Below are 21,244 nucleotides of genomic sequence, written 5' to 3' on the forward strand. Positions count from 1 at the left end.
CCCAGTTAGGCTACTCAGGGGTCAGGTACCCACTTGAGGAGGCAGTCTATCCATTCTCAGATCTCAAGCTGCATGCTGGGAGAACCACTACTCTCTTCAAAGCTGTCAGACAGGGACATTTAAGTCTGCAGAGGATTCTGCTGCCTTTTGTTTGGCAATGCCCTGCCCCCAGAGGTGGAGTCTACAGAGGCAGGCAGGCCTCCTTGAGCTGCAGTGGGCTCCACCCAGTTCGGGCTTCCCAGGCCGATTTGTTTACCTACTCAAGCCTGGGTAATTGCGGGCGCCCCTCCCCCATCCTCGCTGCTGCCTTGCAGTTTGATCTCAGACTGCTGCGCTAACAATGAGCGAGGCTCCATGGGGGTAGGACCCTCTGAGCCAGGTGCGGGATATAATCTCCTGGTGTGCCGTTTGCTCAGTTGGAAATGCAGAAATTACCCATCTCCTGTGTTGCTCACGCTGGGAGCTGTAGACTGGAGCTGTTCCTATTCGTCCATCTTGGCTCAAGACCCTTCCCAGGCTCTTTTGAAGGCTTCCTTCTCTGTTCCAATTCATATTGGCATGACTCCGGCTTTGTGTTGGCCAGTGGTTCTCAACCAGAGATGGTTATACCCAACGGGGGGGATATTTAGCAATGTCTAGAGACATTTTGATTGTTATAGCTGGTGTGTGTGCATACACATGCTAGTGGCATCTAATGGGTAGAGTTCAGGAATGCTGCTAAGCATCTTGCTGGGTTCAAGACAGCTGCCTGAGAAAAAAAAGAATTATCTAGCCCCAAGTATAAATAGTGCTAATATTGAGAGACCTTCTAAACTTCATTAACTAAACTTTCTCCTTAGGTGATCTTATAAAAATCTTCAGTATTTGATACCATCCTTTGTTTCAAGTGCCCCAGTTTATACTTTCAATCTGCATCTTTTTCCTGGGCTCCAAACTTGCATATTCAAATATTATTTCTGTATCTTTAACTGGATGTCTAATAGTCTTCTTATTTCCAAAGCTGAATTCTATTTTTTTTTCCTTGCAAACCTGATGCTTGTGTATTCTCCTTTTCTCTTGATGGTACTCATAATTTATGCAGTTTCTCAGGCTAAAATCTAAGGATTATCCTTGATTCCCCTCTCTCTATCATCTGCCAAGTCTTACTCAAGGCATTGCTCTCCAGGTTATCTTCTACGTTCAGTATATATATCTAACTTGTCCTCTTCTTACTTTCACCCTAATCCTAACTCTCATTTGCAATACAGAAACACTGATTCTCAAAATAACCATTAGAGTGAAATTTTAAGAAAAAATAAAATCAGGTTATTCCTGTCATTGTAATCAAGTTGCTATCATCATTGCAATAAAATTCTTCTACAAGGCCCCATATGAACCAACCTCATCTCCTGTTTTTTCTCCCCTTTGTTTACATCCTGGGATTCTTGCCTTTTCCTTTTTTCTTAGATTTTTATTAATTTGACTATAATGTTCTTAGACATGATTTTCTTTGCATTCATTTGGCTTGGGGTTCAAGGAGCTTCTAAAATTTGTTAATTTGTGGTGTTCATCAAATTTGAGAAATTTACAGTAATTTTTTCATGGAATATTTTACCAGCCCTGTTTTCTCTCTCTTCTTGCCTCTGGGACTCCAATCTTACCTATGTTACACTTTTTGCTATTATCCCACAGGTCCCTAAGGCTTGTTCCTTTCATCCATCTATCCATCCATCTATTTATTTTTAATCTTTTTCTCTGTCTTCTTCAGATTACATATTTTCTTTTTTTTCTTTTTTTTTTTTTTTTTTTTTTTGAGATGGAGTCTCACTGTCGCCCAGGCTGGAGTGCAGTGGCGCGATCTCGGCGCACTGCAGGCTCTGCCTCCCAGGGTTCGCACCATTCTCCTGCCTCAGCCTCCCCAGTAGCTGGGACTACAGGCGCCCACCACCTTGTCCGGCTAATTTTTTTTGTATTTTTAGTAGAGACGGGGTTTCACCGTGTTAGCCAGGATGGTCTCGATCTCCTGACCTCGTGATCCGCCTGCCTCGGCCTCCCAAAGTGCTGGGATTACAGGCGTGAGCCACCGCGCCCGGCCAGATCACATATTTTCTATGGATCTATCTTCAAGTTTACTGACTCTCCTCTGTCAACTCTACTCAGCTTTCAAGCTCATACAGTGAATTTTTTATTTCATATATTATATTTTTCAGTTACAGAATTTCCATTTTGTTCTTTTTCCTGTAGAGAATCTCTGTCCTATAATTTATTCTGAGTTTATGTTCTTTTACCTCATTGGAGATAGTTGTAATAGCTACTTTGAAGCCTTTCTCTGTTAATTCTAATATCTGGGGCTGGCCTTAATTTATTGGCTTATCTCTTGAATAGGGTCACGTTATACCGACTCTTCATATGTTCAGTAATTTTAGATTGCCCCTTGGATACTGTGGATGTTATATTATTCTGACTCTGGATTCTATTATATTCCTTTGAAGAGTTTTGATATGTTTGTCTTAGGAGTAATTTAACTGGTTTGGACTCAAACTGTCACTGTGTCTCTTGGGCAACAACTATAATTTTCATTCAGTTCCTTCATCCTTAGCTTGCCAAGAGCTAGGTTGCTTATAGACTGCTCAAGTTATGTGAGGTGTGGTTCAGGGGTCAGCCAGAGGTTGGGCAGAGTTTACACAGAAACTGGGGTTCTTGCTCTCAGCCCCTGTCTTCCCTGGTATTCACCCTTCACTTTCTAGAAGCTCTGATTGCCCCAACCTCTGTCTTCTAGTTCTTCAATCCAGAAAAACTATGAGTTTTCTATTTGAGTCACTTTGTATGTGGAATATCCTCAGGCTAAAAGCCACAGAGATAGAAAACTAATCCCCTGCTTTTTTTGTTCCTTCAAATATTGACTCCTCTTCAGAATCTCTCCTCTTTTGTCCATTCTCTAGGGCTTTCAAGTCTGTTATATTTTCCCAGAGTTAATGGTTTCTATCTGTAAGATAGTGTAGCCATACTGCAAGTCAGACCGTTTTTGTTTCTTGGACATGTAAGGTTTATTTTCACTTCAGGGCAGGGAACTTGAGTAGCCATTAAAGAGGTGTTATCAGACCTTCATTTAAGTATAAAGTCCCTTTGAATTGTGGAATAAATCATAGAAGAAAGTAGAATGGTTTGGCATGCTATTACCCTGGGAAATATTGTTGCTGTTGTATTGGCTAGATTTCTTTATATTGCAGGTGATTGGAGAACCTATGGTGGATCCAGACTTTACTCTGAGCTTGAAAATGACTATGGCATTTGCAAACCTTGCACCTTTGTACCATCAAATTCATTTTCAGCAGAAGAGAGAAAGCTTTGCTTTCCTGGGACCTCTGCTTTCCTGGATTTTCAAAGAATATTCCAGCAGGAGGCACAGATGCTGGCTAGCTCTCAGCAGATTGTTCTAGATTAATGGTCTTAAGTATTTTTTATTCTACATAGATGAAAGATTACCTGTGTCTCAGTCGAAACCCTTCTGCCATTATAAAATTTCCAAGACTCCTCTCAGTTCTTGGATGTATGCAAAGAAGATAGTCTCTGAAAAGGTAGGAGGAGCAAGTTTACAAATTATCATTTTTCTATTGTGAATTTCAAGGCCCTGTTTTCATCTGGTGAGCATTTGGTATTACATAACATGTAATATCCACTCTGGTAAATATAAGTACGTCTTGATCTCAATGTATTGATACCAAAGACTCTTTTCTATGTCTACCATCAATAAAGCTAACATGTGCTACAATTATAAAAATCCTGTAAGTTAACTAGAGGAGAGGTAAATGTTGAAATAAACGGAGAATGTGTGTTATCAACCAGCAATCCTACTTTAAAAATATTTTTTATTATTAAATAAAGCACAGATACAGGAAGCCACACAAATGTATGGCTTAATAAGTTATTATAAGTTGAACACCCTTGTAACTACCACCCAGGTTGAAAGCTTGAACTTTTGTCAGTATCTTGAAAGTCCTTCCATGAGTCCCATCCTATTAACAAAATGTTTTGTTATCACTAAAGTCACCACTATACTATTTTTATAATGATTTCTTTTTTTAAAAAGTAGTTAAAAAGTAGTTTTTATCACTTCCATGTGTTGCCCATTTAAAGAACATTTGTTATATCTTCTATGTCTCTCCTTTTTTATTGTGATAAAAATCTAGAACATGACATCTACTGTCTTAATAAATGTTTAAGTGTATGTTATAGTATTGCTAACTATAAGCACAGTGTTGTGCAACAGATCTCTAGAACTTTATTATTTTGTATAACTCTTGTAACATACCAGGTCTCCCTCCATCTCTTTTTTTTCCTTATGTATCTGTTGAGAATCTGGACCATTTGGCTTTCAGAGTTTTCTAGTCTGTATATTGCTGATTGCATACTCATGGTGGCGTACAGAAATGTTCCTTAGTGCTTTGTGTTTCTTCCAGTTTGGCAACTGGATTTGGAGAGAAGATCAGACTCAGGTTTGATTCCTTCGGCAAGACGTTAGTTGGTATTTGGCAGGGACTGTAGGAAGCACTTAAGGTCTGGTTGTCTCTGTCATTTTAGCAGCTACTGTTGCTTAATGCCTATATCCATCAGTTCCTTGGAGATTAATGGTGACATTCAAATTTTATTATTTCTCTTATTATTTATTATGAAGAGAGGCTTCTCCCATCTGCTGTTTCGTTATTTACTGGTACAGGTCATATCCAAAAGGAAGGATACCTATTTGCTTCTTTCTTTTTATTTACTATTTTCCAAATTAATATAATCTTCCCTTATCATCCTCTAAAGCTGACAAACTTTAAAAAATCAATACAATCCCATGGATTTAAGCATATTTGATTGGTTGTAATCCATTACGATTATTATTGAAACTCAAATTGTCTCATATTTGGCCACTGCAAGCATTTTGAGGGTGGCTTCTTTCATGAACAAAATCATGTCTCCCCAATATTTATATTAAAGCTCCCAATTTAATTGTATTTAGAGATGGGGCCTTTAAGCAGGTGATTAACTTTACATGAGGCCACGAGGGTAGGACCCTAATCCGACATGACTGTTGTCATGAGAATAAGAGGAAGGGACACCGGGAGTCTGCATGCACAGAGAAACGGCCACGTGAGGGCACAGAGAGAAGATGGTCAGATGCAAACCAACGGGAGACCAACCCAGTGGGCTCCCCGAATTTAAACTTCTAGCCTCCAGAACTATGTGAAAATAAATTTCTGTTGTTTAAGCTCCAGTCCATAGTATTTTGTCATGGTAGCTCAAGCAGACTAACACAGCTCCTGTGTTTTTTGATATGGCGTGGTAGTTATTTGACAGCTTCTTTGCTATCTGCTATGTAAGATGTTAGTCAGACTGTCAGACTGTCATCTGACAGATTTTCTGCCCCAGAAGAATGAGTCATTTCTTCAAGAAGCGCTGATTTCTTCTTGAGGAAATGATGCTTCAAGACCATAATCCAGGCATGAGGAATGCCCTTTGCTATCTGGTTAGTGGTTGTTTTAGGGTGTTTTCAGGGAAGGTAGGAATTATATACTTTTTAAAGGTAAAATTCTTTATGAGTTCATATTACTACTTGTAATTCAAATTCAAGATTACAGAGTCTTACTTAACTTCTTCTTTATCATGTCTGTATCTCCGTTCTTCCACACTAACAATCTGGATTTTCAAGAATACAGGATGGAATTAGAGGATAGAATTAGAACATTCCAAAATTGCTTATTTGTTTATCCCATATTAGACTCACAACAATTTCAGATGACATAAAATACAGTTTTTAGTATTTATCCTGTTTTTTCCTTCAGGGGCTTACATGATCAATATCTCGCTTTGGTATTTGTTGTCACTATCTTTCAAATTCCTTCATTCTTTTTGATTTTTCAAAATTTTTATTTTTCATTTTCTGTTTCTCTTAAGGCATTACGTTTGTGTGATTGGCTTTTGTGTTCCTTCTGGTAAGGCTTCATTTAGAATTATTTTCTTTTATCTTTAATTTTTATCCTGAGTACTATCACCTCATATCTGAGTTTTAAAATTCTGACATACGTTGTTCTTTCATGTTTTGTGTCATTGTCTTTCAGCTTGTTTTGAAATAGTATGGCTAAGTTTTTGATCTTTTTTGGAGGGAGCATATCATTCCAGCATATTTTTTCTTGTCTGTGGGATATTATTCTGTTTCTTACTCTCTTTTTTATTATAGTAACTCTGAGTATTGACCTCAATATTTTTGTTGTTCATTTTATATGAAGTTAATGTTTGTTTTTCTGAACATTTTTATTGAGACAGGCTTCAGCATAGCTTCTCTAACATTGCAGAGCTTCCTCTTTTGTTGATGTTGTATAGTGTTTAAAAATATGGCAGCTCGTTTTATGTTATTTTCTGGATTTATTTTCCTTTGCACTTTGGGCTAGACTTTCTCTATGTGTCTTGAATCCCTGTTCTGTTGAATTTTGATTTCACTTACAGCGTTTCTCTTCTGCGTGTGGTTCTGTCCTGGAAAGGAGTCCTGTTGGATCTGTTTGATTGTTTACTAGGGTGGGGACTGCTCTTGTTCCTTCTTTTCTATCATGGATCGATAGAACACATTTAATGATTGAGGGGGCAAAATTCTCCCAATTTCAGCTGCTGTAGGAGCCCTGCTTTACTTGTAGGGGGTATGTTTCAAGACCCACAGTAGATCCCCGAAGCATCAGATAGAACCAAACCCAATTGCTGTCAGTCAGAACATCTTTCTATTCATGTCTTCCACCCACAAATTGAATGTCTTTTCCATCTTAACTAAGGACTTACACGCCATGGCCGTAACTTTTCTGTTTGAGTTGCGATGGCAAAACTAGCACAAATTATTTTTCCCTTCTTCACAGTTTCATGGATAGAAGAGTCATTCTTATGTAGATCTTAGTAAACTTAGCATATCGTTATTTTTTCTTATTAACTGAAGAACTTTCACCTTTTCACTTAAGCGAAGCACTTTGGGCAAATCCAGATTGCTAGCATTATTACTCTTGTGCTTTGGAGCCATTTTGAAGTAAAATAAAGGTTACTTGAACACAAACACTGCCATACCGGGACAGTGTTCTCTTGACCACCAAAAGGGCTAGAAAGTGGCTAACTGGTGGGATGCATAGACAGCGGAGATCTCCTGGACAAAGGGGTGATCGACACCCCAGGTGGGATGAATCAGGAAGGCATGAGATTTCATTGTGCTATTCAGAAGAGCAAGCAGTTTAAACCTTATCAGTTTGTTTGTTTGTTTGTTTGTTTTGAGACAGAGTCTTGCTCTGTCCCCCAGACTCGAGGGCAGTGGCACAATCTCGGCTCACAGCAACCTTCACCTCCCAGCTACAAGTGATTCTCCTGCCTCAGTCTCCTGAGTAGCTGGGATTATGGGTACATGCCACCATGCCCGGCTAATTTTTGTAGTTTTAGTAGAGATGGGGTTTCGCCATGTTGGCCAGGCTAGTCTCGAACTCCTGACCTCAAGTGATCTGCTCACCTTGGCCTCCCGAAGTGCTGGGATTACAGGCATGAGCCACCATGCCTGGGCAAAATCTTATAAGATTTTTGATTCTGGAATTTCCCATTTAATATTTTCAGACTGTGATTGACTGTGGGGAACTGGAAGCATAGAAAGTGGAACCATAGTTAAATGGGGAGCTACTGTATTCTCAAGTGGGTTGCTGTGCTTTCCTGTGACTCCTGCTCACTATTTTGGGGTTCTCCTGATCTCAGATCCTTCAGACATTCCTCTGTTGCATCTTTCTTCTACCCTATGCCCTGCTCTGATACTGTGAAGATCTTGTGCCTGTTGCTGGTTTCTCCCCATTCTGTTTGTATTTTAAAGTTTGTGGGGATATCATGTCACCTAATTTTGTTTTTGTTTTTTGGGGGTTTGTTTTCTAGTTCTATCTGGTTTTATGTGGGGATTTGGAGATAGTGAAAACTATGCTGCCACTGCCGCTGCCACCATATTTCCAGAATACCTCCTAATGTTCTTCTTTAACATATTGAAAATATACAACCATGTAGATATCTGTAAATTTCTTATGCTGGAGAACAGAAAGGAAGACGTATTAACCACTACTGCTGCTTCTGGGTGAGAATTCAGAAACATCCCCACAATTCTGGTTGAAGTCTCCTTCATTGAGGCAAATACTGTTTAATTTTTAGTTTTGTTTTTAGTACTCTGTTTCTTTTGGAGTTTGATTTTACTGTTTAGAAACATGACTGTCACTCCAGAGCCTGGGTTGTGTACTGTTGCTGTCTCATAGAATTCTGAGATCATGCCATGTTCCTCGAAGCCAGGCATTGAAATCTTCAGTTACCTCTAGTTACCATGCATAATAGTATCTGGGTTTGCTCTAGCTTTGTTTGCTTATGATGCCTGTTCTATTTACAATAGGAGCCTGGGCTTTATATCACCCAAACATCTTATTATGCCCTTTGTGCTGATACTGTGAACAAAATGTAAGAGGTGGCTCTTTCCCTGAGGATGTTGTTCATCTTTTCTGTCTTTTGGACTGATATAGTAATGTAGGGAACACATTTCCTGTCAACTCTTTTCCCTTTTCACTGTGACCCAACTGTAAATTATTTAAGCTTATCTTATAGGTGATACGGATGGAAATGTGCCAAGGAGAGATAAGTCAATCTTTGAGGGTTTGCTGCATGCGCGCCTGAGAACAGGTAGGGTAAGGGTGTCTGAGATAGAGAGAAGACCATGGAAAATGGTTCTGTGGCAAGAGAGAGCCTGGTGAACATGGAGAACTGAAATAAGGCCAGAGTGTGATGGGAAGAGTACAATGGCCAATGTTTCCAGAGATGAGACTGGAGAGGGAGGGAGGAAAGGACGGATCACAACTTGGAGGCCTTCACAGGCCATGTTTAGGAATTGGTCTAACACAACAGTGTTATATATCTAAATTCCAAAGAGATATTTGCTATGATCTGCTGTTATTATTCTTTTTATTCCTCAGCAGTCTTTCCTACACTAAATATGTTTATATACTTTAATATTTATTCATTAGTTCTTTTCCTCAATCTCTATTATTGCTTTTCTCTGGATGCTAATTCCTCAATCCTTAAATTTAGGAATAAAGCTGAGAAGATAGCTTTTTTTTTTTTTCCCAAATAATTTTACTGTTTGAAGTAGAATTTCTCTTATGTAACTTTAGGTAAGATAAGTGAAAAACAATTGCCAAAATGTTACCTACTGTGACACTTACAGATATTTTATGTTTCTTAGCCTTTGTAAAGTGTGGAAATTCTGTCATTTGTTATTTGTCTGACTTAAACAAACTATAGCCAAAATTGTTAGAGATTTTGGTGTCCCATGTTGACAGGAAGCTCAGAGTGGTTTCATATATTTTCATCTGACCCAGAACCAACTTTTGGAAATTTGAGACCTGAGGCCAACTCTATGTGAAAAAGTAGGAAGGTCTTGAAAGGTAGCTGTTAGGTGCATGAGTCTTGTGTGTATGTCTGTTTGCATGCACCTATTTTGCTGATCTAAAATTGGTTGATGAAGAACTAATGTGGAACCTCTGAAACTCACAGAGATTAAGGGCCACAATTCTTCTTCTTATTCTAAAGTAAGGAAATAACCATATTAGGCCATTATGTAAATAAAATTGTCCTGAGCTTTACATATAATCTAGTAGCCTTGGAATGCCCTGGGGCTCACATCAACTCTCTCCATCAGGGTTTCCTCTTTGGGCACTAACTCTTTGTGCTCCACATCTTTCCTCTCTGTCCTCTAGCATATCTGCTGTGCATAAAGGTGCTTGTTCTGGGTCTTTACCAGGATGAGAGTTTAGTGATACTAGCAAAGGTTTTTTTGTAACCATAACTCTTACATTTCATATGTTAATAACTTTGCATTTCATGCAATATACATCCTCACAGGATTCTTCTAAATATGACTGTACAACTAAAAAGTGCTTTTAAAGGAGGGAATTGTCTCTCGCCAGCTATATAGTGAGTGGAATCTTGGATGCTGAGCTTGGGCCCATGGGGGCCTTGATCTCCCAGCCTGTCATGATTGCAGAGATAGCCTACTTCACAAGCAGCACAAGCCTGATGGCAGCTGAGAAATCAGGTCAAGTTTTTTGACCTTTATGTAATATTCAAAATTCAGTTTCATTTCCCCATGAAAAGCAATTCTTTTAGTCCACGTAATTATCTATAACATATTTATTTCAAACAATTTTGGCTGAATTGATAAAATAAGCAAAAAACCCACAAAAACAAAACCTTTTTCTTGATTGAGCTCTGTACTTACATAATCATTCATTTGCTTTCTATTGAGTGGAGATACTTAATATTTGACCAAGAAGTTAATATAATATTTGAGCAAAGTTAATGGTTTAGAATATTTTGTTTATGATTGTGTTAATGAACAATGGATAAAATTTCCTATGGCAAGTACTCTAGCAAATCCATTCCTCACATAGTCCTTTGTGTGCAGGACTGGTCATAACGCCTGATATATAATATGTAATACTTGTTAAATGAACAGGTAATCATTCTGAAAAATGTTGTGTGTTCCAGGACCTGATCTTCAGGTTTGCATATCCAAAAAGCCTACATGTTGCACCAGGAAGATGGAGGAGAGATATCAGATTGCGGCTCGCCAGGATATGCAGCAATTTCTTCAAACGTCCAGCTCTACATTAAAGTTTCTAATATCTCGAAATGCGGCTGCTTTTCAAGGTAAGTGGATCTTGAATTCTGCAACTAAGGACTGGCCGTGTTATGTAATTTGCCTAAGATAGTTACACTGGCAAACTTGGCTGGGTTTATTTCCTTGTATTTCCATAATATTCTGGTATAAAATGAGGTTTTAACTTTTTCTAACCTTCAAAACTTGTTTCTGAGGTCATTGTGGGCGTATATATTGAGTTGGATTGGGGAAACTGAGTTGGACTGTTATGTTAGTGAAATGATCGTTGGAAATATATACTGCTATAGGGTTCTTCCAGGTCTGCCAACATTCTGACTCATAGCTGTACTTTAATATGAACAGACATAATTATTAGATTTCATGGAAAAGTTCTATAACATAAAATCTCATTGCTTTTAACTGGGTAATTATAGATTTATCTATTAAAAATTGTTTTGGATGTCTCATAATTTTATTTTATATAAAATTTTACCTTAAATTCTGAGATACATGTGCAAAACATGCAGGTTTGTTACATAGGTATACATGTGCCATGGTGGTTTGCTGCACCCATCAGCCCGTCATCTAGGTTTTGAGCCCTGCATGCATTAGGTATTTGTCCTAATGCTCTCCCTCCCCTTGTCCCACTACCCCGCAACAGGCCCCTGATATTTGAAGAAATACTCTTTAGATTTCCTTGCTATAATCTCATATGGTTTTCATAAGAACACCAGTGGAATATATCAAAGTGCAAGCAAGTCTGATAAATAGTAAAACAGGAAATGTTAATTGGATGTTTAAGGGTCAGTTAAGACCAGAACTCAACCTTGATTCAAGCAATATGTTCGGATATAAAATTAATGGGTTATAAAATTACAAGGCACACTGAAAAATACATGATCTTTTTCTTATTTTAGTCATCTCTTCTGTAAAATTCCTTATTACTACAATAAAATAGCTTAATTTATTTTTCTTCTTATAAAGCATTAGCTATTCTGTATATGACTAGAATGAAAATATCTAGATTATACAGCTTTTCAAATTATTACCTTTGTTCAATGCAGAATATAACTTCTGTTAGTGTTCCTTTTAAATAAGTACATTAATGTCAATCTATTTGAATAATTTGCTTTGTGTACATATATAAGTAAATCACAGAGCTCTTTAATTTTTAAAATGATAGTTATTAAATAAAATAAATGCAATAAATCAGAATAAAATTTAAGTTAAATTGTAGTTCATGATAAATTAATGCTTTTTTGTAGAAAGTGTGAAATGTCAGATTTTAAGGTTTTATAAATTTAGCTACTCTTTTAGATGCCTTACAAAACAACTTTATTTCTATTGTAGGATTTATTCATGTGAAATTGTTGGAGGAAAAATTACTGATATACATTTTAAACAAAGATTTGTGATTTAGCTGAGTTAGAAGCCGTTAACCATCTACAGAAAATTATATTTTCTTCCAATGAAAAGGATAGTAGGTACAATATGAAATATACATTTTGGAGGCCACGCAGTGAATATATCAGTCTGAGCAGAACAGAGTTTGTGGTAGGTGGTCATATGCTTAAAAAGGTGAACTGAATTCATATTGAATCTTGGATATGTGATCAAGATAGAGCACATTACGTTCAAAGGGTTAGGAAACCTGGAATATTTAGACTTTTAGGATGGATTGAGGCTAGTGAAAAGTTTTGGTGATACTGCTAAAAGTTTAGTGATAACTATCTCAGTAGTAGAAATATATGTTAAGGAGATCATCTCTACTGAAGTGTCAGCTAATTTTATGTAAACCTTTGTTTTCTGCTTACTAAATTATATCTGCTTTATTCATTAGGTTGAGTTTTGCTATTTAAAAATTAATTATAAAAAGTATAGAGACATTCTTAAATATGATTTTTTAATAATAAATTATAATTTCTTCCTTAGTAGATGTCAAGTTTTATTTAAGAAGCGCAAGGGAAGACAAATTTAAAAGAAATTTGCCTAAAGGCTAACTTTTCTGGAACCAAATTCCCTTATGAGAATACCCACTTTTATTGAATTGAATAAGTAGCTTCAGGCTTATTTCCATAAAAACAAGCTTAAATATATATGCCAAAAGCAATACGAGAGATCACTTTGCTGTACCATAAATGAGCAGGTTACCTTATCATTAAGTAAAATGCCCTCCATCTAGTTTCTGGGCAGTTAAAATATCTGAAAACAATATAAAGTCTTTATAAGAAGGAAGCCGCCAACGCATTTTTTTGGGAAACAGTCTACTTGAGAGAAATTTAATAGAGAAATCAATTAACTTCTCAAATGATGTTAAGTAGATTTGCTACATTTTGATTTTTTAGTTTTCAAATAGTTCATTTATATTTCCTAGTTCAACAATATTATTCTGTTTTCCGAGTTACACTGTAGGTTATAAAAGACATTGGAATGGGATGTAGTATGGTCTCTTTCCTCACGGACCTTGTGGGACCCCATGGAAACATATGTTTTAGAGCAATCTTTTGAATACAGCCAGTGAGGATGATCACTTGGGTCTGGGGATTTAGCAGAGGGCACACTATTGTTAGATGAAGGCTGGGAGGTTAAAAATGCATGAGGGAGAGAGGAAGCCATGCTGACAGCTGTTGTTAGAAGAGACCTAAGATTATCCTATGTGAAATTCACACTGAGCTCTGTAGTCCACTGCCTATGTATATTCCATTTAGGCTAGAATTAGCCTCTAGGACAACTCTTCTGTTTTTTTTTTTTTTTAAAGAAATTTATTTGTGTTTGCTTTAGGCAGATTTTCTTTTCTTTCTTTCTTTCTTTCTTTCCTTTCTTTCTTTCTTTCTTTCTTTCTCTTTCTTTCTTTCCTTTCTTTCTTTCTTTCTTTCTTTCTTTTTCTTTCTTTCTTTTCTTTCTCTTTCTCTTTCTCTTTCTCTCTTTCTTTCTTTTTTTATTTTTTTTCCTGAGATGGAGTCTTGTTCTGTCACCCAGGCAAGAGTGCAGCGGCATGTCACCCAGGCAAGAGTGCAGCAGCATGATCTCTGCTCACTGCAACCTCTGCCTCCCAGGTTGAAGTGATTCTCTTGCCTCAGCCTCCCGAGCAGCTGGGATTACAGACGCGTGCCACCGTGCCCAGCTAATATTTGTATTTTTAGTAGAGATGGGGTTTCACCATGTTGACCAGGCTGGTCTTGAATTCCTGACCTCATGATCTACCCACCTCGCCCTCCCAAAGTGCTGGAATTACAGGTGTGAGCCACCATGCTCGGCCCACATTTTCTTCAAATGAACAAAACAGACAAAAATCTGCTTTTATTTTTTATTTATTTTCATTTTTTCTATTATTTTTAATTTTTGAGACAGGATCTCGCTCTGTTGCCCAGTCCAAAGTGCAATGGTGTGATCACATGGCTCACTGCAGCCTCAACTTCCCAGGCTAAAGTGTTTCTCCTACTACAGCCTCCCGAGTAGCTAGGACTATAGGCTCATGACACCTTGCCTGGCTAATTTTTGATATTTTATAGAGATGGGGTTTTGCCCTGTTGCCCCATTTGGTCTTGAACATCCTGAGCTCAACTCATCCACCTACTTTGGTCTTCCAAAGTGCTGGGATTATAGGCATGAGCCACCATGCCTGGCCAAAAATCTGTTTTTAGAAGGACTCATGATTATGACCTGGGACTTCACTATATTCTAAGGGCAATCACCCATGAAGTATTTCACAGGGCAGAAAAAGAAAACTGCTATCCTTATGTCAGTTGCTGTTCATGAATAAGTAGTGCTGTTTGCAAGGAGGAATGTTGGCTTTGTCACAGTGCAAACAATAACTGTTCTTCATTTTCAGGGGCTTAGTAATGTTCATGAATAAAGCAGAACAGCCCAGGATAATCCAAGAGTTTGTTTCCCATTGGCGGTTTTGCTATAAGATTTTCTGCTTTAAAAATATTTTGGAAATATTTGTTATAAATATTTTGTTTATTTATACATGACAGTATGGTGTGGTGCATGGAGAAATAGGGGAAATTGATGGAGAATCATGTTCTGTAAAAAAGCAACTCTTATCCAGCTTATATATTTTTCAATTTTTAAATCTCTGTTTAAATAAAATAATGAAATTTAGTTTTTTAATTTGTAACTATGCAAAAATTTCAACATGACTTTCAAAAAATAAAAAATAATATTTTGGAGGACACTATTGGAAGCTTGTGTTTTGTTTTCATATTTGGAAGATAAGGTTAAAATGTTATATCTTTCCTTAGAAATGAACCTTTTCTTATTTCTCTCAACTTCATTATGCTCATATATTTCTAAAATATATGGTAAATACTAAGTCTTTATTCTGGAAAATTTCCAGTTATATATATAACTGGAAATGCATAATTCTAAAAAAATGTTATTGCTAGAGTCTGACTATAAGTGACATTTAGAACAAAAATTATTTAACTTTTTTTTGATTTCATCTCTTGGCTAATTATATTTTTATTCCTTGATTATATGTTTTTGAAAATTGGCAAGCCTGTCCTTTGGGGTTGAAATGTTAGATTCAGGAATTTATTAAAAAATGATTGCTATTTTTAATGAAATGTAGGAATATGCTTGAAATTAAATATATTTAAAAAGCAGGTGAATTGAGAATATGAATATAACTTATGGATTTTTATCCTTTATGCTAACAGATACTGGTTACTGTAAAGTGTATAGCTATCGCATAGCTGCTACTGTAAAACTAAAGTATATATATATATATATAGCAAAAGACACAGGATATAGTTAATATTCAAATATATTAATGAATATGAGGACAAATAGATTTATATAAATGTTACAATATCAAGCATAGAGTACATTAATCTTATTTAAGTCACTTCAGCTATACTTTACAGAAATGGACTATATTTAAAATTTTTCCTAGGAAGGATAAAGGTGTATTGCTATTTTTAACACTAAGAATTACTTGATCAAGGTTAAGAGAACAGGCAGCCTAGGCTGGTAGTGTTGGGGAGACTTGTTTCTTTCTATGTCTAGCACTGAGAGCAGATATACAGCGAATGTAAGTAAATTAACTATGTGAATAAAGGAATGAATGAATGAATGGTACTTAGCAAGAAAATGGTTCAGAAATAAAATGAGAGATTCCTTTCCTCTCTCCTCCTTCCCTCCTTCTTCTTCTTTTCTTTTATTCCTCTGTTGATGCATTTAATATATCTTTTGAGCACCTACTGGTTGCCAGCATCATTAGGTACTTAGAATTTACACAGTGTCAAAATGTTAAATCCATTATACTTTTACTGGATCATTCAGACTCCTAATATGCCAACATATTTATTGGTTTATTAATTTCTAAACTATAAAGGGGCACATGATAGTGTTTATGTCAGTGGCATTGTGAATGGGATTGCATTCTTTTCCTTGTTCAGTTTTAGGCAGTGCATGGTTTAGTGTGTTATCTAATACAGCAGCTATCAGTGCAATTGGTCTTTATTCAACTGTCCTTTATCTCTGCAATGTTAAAAATTGTTTCTTTTGAGTCGGTGTCAACAGGGTTATGTTATTTATGAGAAACCAAGCAATTTTCCTGTTCTAGATAAAAGTTGCAAGAGCTTAAATTACTTTTCAGCTGGAAGTAAAGCTCGCTTCATATGAAATAATATCAATAGTAGAAAAATATTAACTATAGATCTAAGATAAGGTTTAGTTTTCCAAGTTTCTTTTTTAAACTCTAAGAAGCAAACTTTTAGTTGTTTTAATTCTGACAGATGATAGTTATGATAATATCACCTATGGCTATGGTAATCTCATCTTGCAAGCACAGTAATTTGCTTATAGCTGGTGAAACAGTTCTTGATTTTATATTAAACACACTTTCAGTTAAATCTTTTCAATGTAAGAACTATACATCTATTGGCTAAGATGAATTGACATTAATCAGATATTTATCATTTTGCTATTTGTTTTTAATTTTTGAAACTCGGAGCAGATACTCAGCAAATATAATTAAATGAACTGCATGAATAAATGAATGATACTTAGCAAGAAGACTTGTGAAATAAAACAAGAGATTCTCTCTCTCCTTCCCTCCTTTCTTCTTCCTTAACAGTAGCTAGTATCTGTTAGCATAAAGGAAGAAAATACATAAATTTTATTTATATTCTCATTCTCCATTCACCTGCTTTTTAAAATAAGATATTCAATTTCTCAAACCTCTGGGCTCAAACTCCGTTGCTCAAATAATCCTCCAACCTCAGCCTCCTGAGCTGGGACTACAGCCATGCTTATATTCATTTAATCTTATGCAGAGGGAATCATAGAAATGACTCTTGAATGCTACTTATGTGTTGAGTAAAGGACAGGACATTTGGGAGATTACAACTAGTTATGTTTTTGAGATTAATCTGTGTATCTATCCATCCCTTTTATCCATTTAATTTGATTTATAAAATTCATTTTTATAAATATGTGACGTTTATTCATTCTTCTGTTGATGGATATTTTAATAATTTATAACCTATTTTTGCACTTAAAATGTTGCAGTGAACATTCTTGATCATATCTCCGTGAGTGCATGTTTCTCCAGGGTTCACACATAGAAGCACAATTGTGGCTTATAGGCTATGCACTTGTTTACTTTACTAGATATTTACGAAAATTGCTCTTCTAAGTAGGAAAACCAATTTAAACTCACTCTAGTAGTTTGTGTGCGTTCTCATATTTTCACATTTTTCCTAACACTTAAGTATTGTCAGAATTTTAAAAGTTTTACTGAACTGATAATAATGTTGTATCTTGTTTTCTAAATGTGTGGTCCTCTCTGATTATGTGTCTGCATATCTCTTCACATGCAGTTCTTTATTTTGTATTTTATTTGTTTTCCCTTATGAATAAATCATACCAACATGTGTACACACTTACAGGATGTATACCATGTTGTATTTTGTATGTATTTAAAATTTCTGTCCTAGGTACAGATATCACATTGGATTTCTACATCTTAAAGTTTTAACTAAAGTAATTGGAATTTCTTTTTATGTGCTATAGAAATCCAAGCTCCCCACACAGTTTCTGCACATCCCAAGGCTTGCAGTCACATAGTCACTCCTACCTCTGCTCCCTTGCTTTTGAAAAATTTGCTGTTGTCTGCCTCTTTCCTGTCATATTAGCTGTATATGATTTTTTTCTCAATTTCCAGTTCCCAAAACACACACACATTATATACATGCAACCCACTCATGATGTATGTGTAAAATAACTTTTATCAAATGATGATGATACAGGAAGACAAAGTCTAAATACCACATACTTTCAATAATTTCAAATTGATTTCTATTTTTGCAAGTCTTTTCCAGCCCTCCAACATCAATCCATGAAGCCACCATTCTCAGATCATTCTCTCTGGCCCAGAGATCTCGCATTCTTGTGTGATACTCTCCTCTCCTCCCCAGATAGTGAGATAATGTATCTTCCAGTCCCTTACATTTATTATATAAGTAGAGAAATATTAAATACCCACCACAGGGCTCTGAGGATGAATGTAAACTGAATACTTTTTGATCAGCCTGTTGTCTGTTAGATATTTTGGGAGCAACAATTTTTCCAAACCAAACATACGAAGTATGGTGATCCTGTATAAGGTATAGACAAAGTGTATAATCTTTTTTTTTTTTTAGTATTAGTTAAATTGAGTTCATTTTATATTTGCAAATGTTAACTTTTTTTTTTTTTTTGGCAAAATGTCAACTTTTGCAATCCATGGAAAGAAATAAACAATTATTAGCTTCTTTTAAAAGAGAACCAATTTACCTTAGGAATGTTTGCTTTTAAAAGCAATAATAATCTGCAAAGTTAATAATTTTTTTAAGATCCAAAATATATTATATTTAAATGATTTTTTATTTCTTATACTAAATATTTTAGGAAAAAATAAAATCAGCTTAATTAAAATAGCATTTTTCTAATTAATGTGTGGAAATATATATCAAGGGAAAATTGTAATGTAAGCATTGTGTGGTATGACACTCATTTTGTAATTCAATATTTATGAATTCTTTAAAAAAAATTTTACCCCATGGAACAAACTTAACCATTATATTGATAATGATATATAAAACTTGCATGCTGTAAAAAGTAAAATTCACATGGGTGTTTTGTTTTGTTTTCTAGTTTAGCCCTGTGCACTTAGTATATGAATATGGGATTTTTTTTTGCCAATGGTATCAACTAACATATTTTGCAAATACGTGTCATGAAATTATTATTTCTATGAAGTAAAATGTTTTAATATTGAAAGTAGGGTATTTCCCTATTTATAAGAGGCTGGTGAAAGGACAAAGACTGAAGGAGCATTTGAATACATTTAAGTCTATTTTATGTGAAGAACAAAGAGTAAAACTGAGTAATAATTTTATCACAAATTATTACTATCCTATTACTATTATAAATTCTATTAACAAATTTTGTTGAAATATATCTTGATGTATTACATTACTTGCCAGCTTTTTTGATAGGGCTTTTTAAATAGCTATTTTTGTATCAAAATATTTAGTTTTTGGAAGTGTGACTTACCCTGTTAAATATCCAATGTAACTAATTAGTGTAAAAAATAACATTTTCAGTATTTTGAGGTCTTATGGTTTGTTTTTTCAAGACCCTACAAAATTTTATCTATGATGGTTAGTGACCACATTAATTAGTTTTACAGGCGAGATAAAATAATGATACTATAAAAATATCTAAGACATTATGTTAAAACTCAGTAATGTATCTATTTTTACCATTTACTTTATCATGAGATGTTAATTTTTATTTATCATGGTTATTATGTGGCATATAGCACATGACAGCATCTTGTTCTCCCTTCTGCCTGTTGTCAGAACACTCAATTTTTGGGGCGACCACACCCAATAGCCATGTGTATAGGGACAGTGCGCCCTGCTGCAGCACAGGGGATGACATGGAATGGAAGTGCTTATGTAGTTTGAAATAGTTTTTGTGGGAAATAGAAAAGGTAATTAACCAAAAACCAGGTAGAAGGTTAACATTGGAGATATGTAATTAATAGTAAAACCTGTATCTATGATGGTGTGACTGCTTTCATTTTCATCTTTCTTTCCTAGTGCCTAGGGAGAAAGTACAAGTAGAGGAGCGCTGACATGTGGTTGAGCAGGTACAGTGGAAGGCTGAAGGTGGTAGGAGGTCCATTCATCCATCCAACAATCATGGGGCAGCCTGCATGTGCCAGCACTGTGTTTAAAGTGCTTGGATGCATTGGTGAATGAAACAAAGATCCCTGTCTTGATAGTTCCCATTTCAGCCAGGAAAGATAGAAAATAAACAAACATAATAACAGATACAAGTTAGGATGTATTAAATGTTTAGAAAAATATATAGAGCCGGGTGAGGGGGACGGAAATACTAGAGGGCTGCAATTTTGAATTGGATAATCAGGGAAAAAGTGGCATTTCAGCAAAAATTTGAAGACAGTGAAGGAGTTAGTCATGTGGATATCTTGGAGAAACACATTCCAGGACCAGGAAATAGCCTTAAAGTAGAGGTGGGCCTCAGCTGTCAGAGGAATAGCAGCAAGGAGGCAGCATGTGTGGAGCATACGGAGGGTGATCGGAAAGGATATCACAGAGGCCAGGTCTTCTGGGGCAGGTCTTCTGGGGCCTCTTAGGCATTTATTCTGAAACAGGAGTTTTTATGATAGGTGTGATTTGATTGTAAAATAATCACTCTGTCTTCCCACGGCCAACATTATACTGAAAGGGGAAAACTTGAAAACATTCCCTGCCGAGAACTGGAGCAAGACAAGGATGCCCACTTTCACCACTTCTATTCAACGTAGATATACAAATGGCGAACAAACATGAAAAAATGCTCATCATCATGAATTATTGGGGAAATGCAAATCAAAACCACAGTGTAATACCACTTTACTCCTGCAAGAATGGCGATAATTAAAAAATCAAGAAAAAATAGATGTTGACATGGATGTGGTGAAAAGGGGGCACTTTTACACTACTGGTGGGAATGTAAACTACCCTGATTACATTGATCCAGCAATCGCACTACTGGATATCTATCCAGAGGAAAAGAAGTCATTATATGAAAAAGATACTTGCACACACGTGTTTATAGCAGCACAATTTGCAATTGCAAAAATATGGAAGCAGCCCAAATGCCCATCAATCAATGAGAGGGTAAAGAAAATGTCGTGTATATACATATATATACCATGGAATATGACTCATCTATAAAAAGGTACAAAATAATGGCATTTGCAACAACCTAGATGGAATTGGAGACCATTTTTCTAAGTAAAGTAACTCAGAAATCGAAAACTAAACATCGTATGTTCTCACTGATAAGTGGGAGCTAAGCTATGAGGATGCAAAGACATAATGGACTTTGGGGACTCGTGAGGAAGGGTGGGAGGTAGGTGAGGGATAAAAGACTACACTGGGTACAGTGCACACTGCTTGGATGATGGGTACACCAAAATTTCAGAAGTCGCCGCTAAAAAACTTATCCATGTAACCGAACTCCTCCACCTGTACCCCAAAAACCTATTGAAATTAAAAAAAAGAAAAGAAGGTT

At 36.0% G+C, this 21,244-nt stretch overlaps 1 protein-coding gene across 7 annotated transcripts in view; it reads left to right on the plus strand.

Annotated features, from left to right (window-relative positions):
- GPC5 (glypican 5) overlaps positions 1 to 21,244 on the plus strand; it is a 1,453,242-nt gene that overhangs the window by 39,952 nt on the left and 1,392,046 nt on the right. For all 7 annotated transcript variants that reach the window (XM_063714990.1, XM_054529150.2, XM_024231053.3 and 4 more), the window contains exon 2: positions 10,552 to 10,713. In XM_063714990.1, the coding sequence (XP_063571060.1) occupies positions 10,552 to 10,713 (162 nt within the window). The remainder of the gene's footprint in view (positions 1 to 10,551; positions 10,714 to 21,244) is intronic.

This window comes from Pongo abelii, chromosome 14, assembly GCF_028885655.2.
Source record: "Pongo abelii isolate AG06213 chromosome 14, NHGRI_mPonAbe1-v2.0_pri, whole genome shotgun sequence".
Lineage (NCBI taxonomy): Eukaryota > Metazoa > Chordata > Mammalia > Primates > Hominidae > Pongo > Pongo abelii.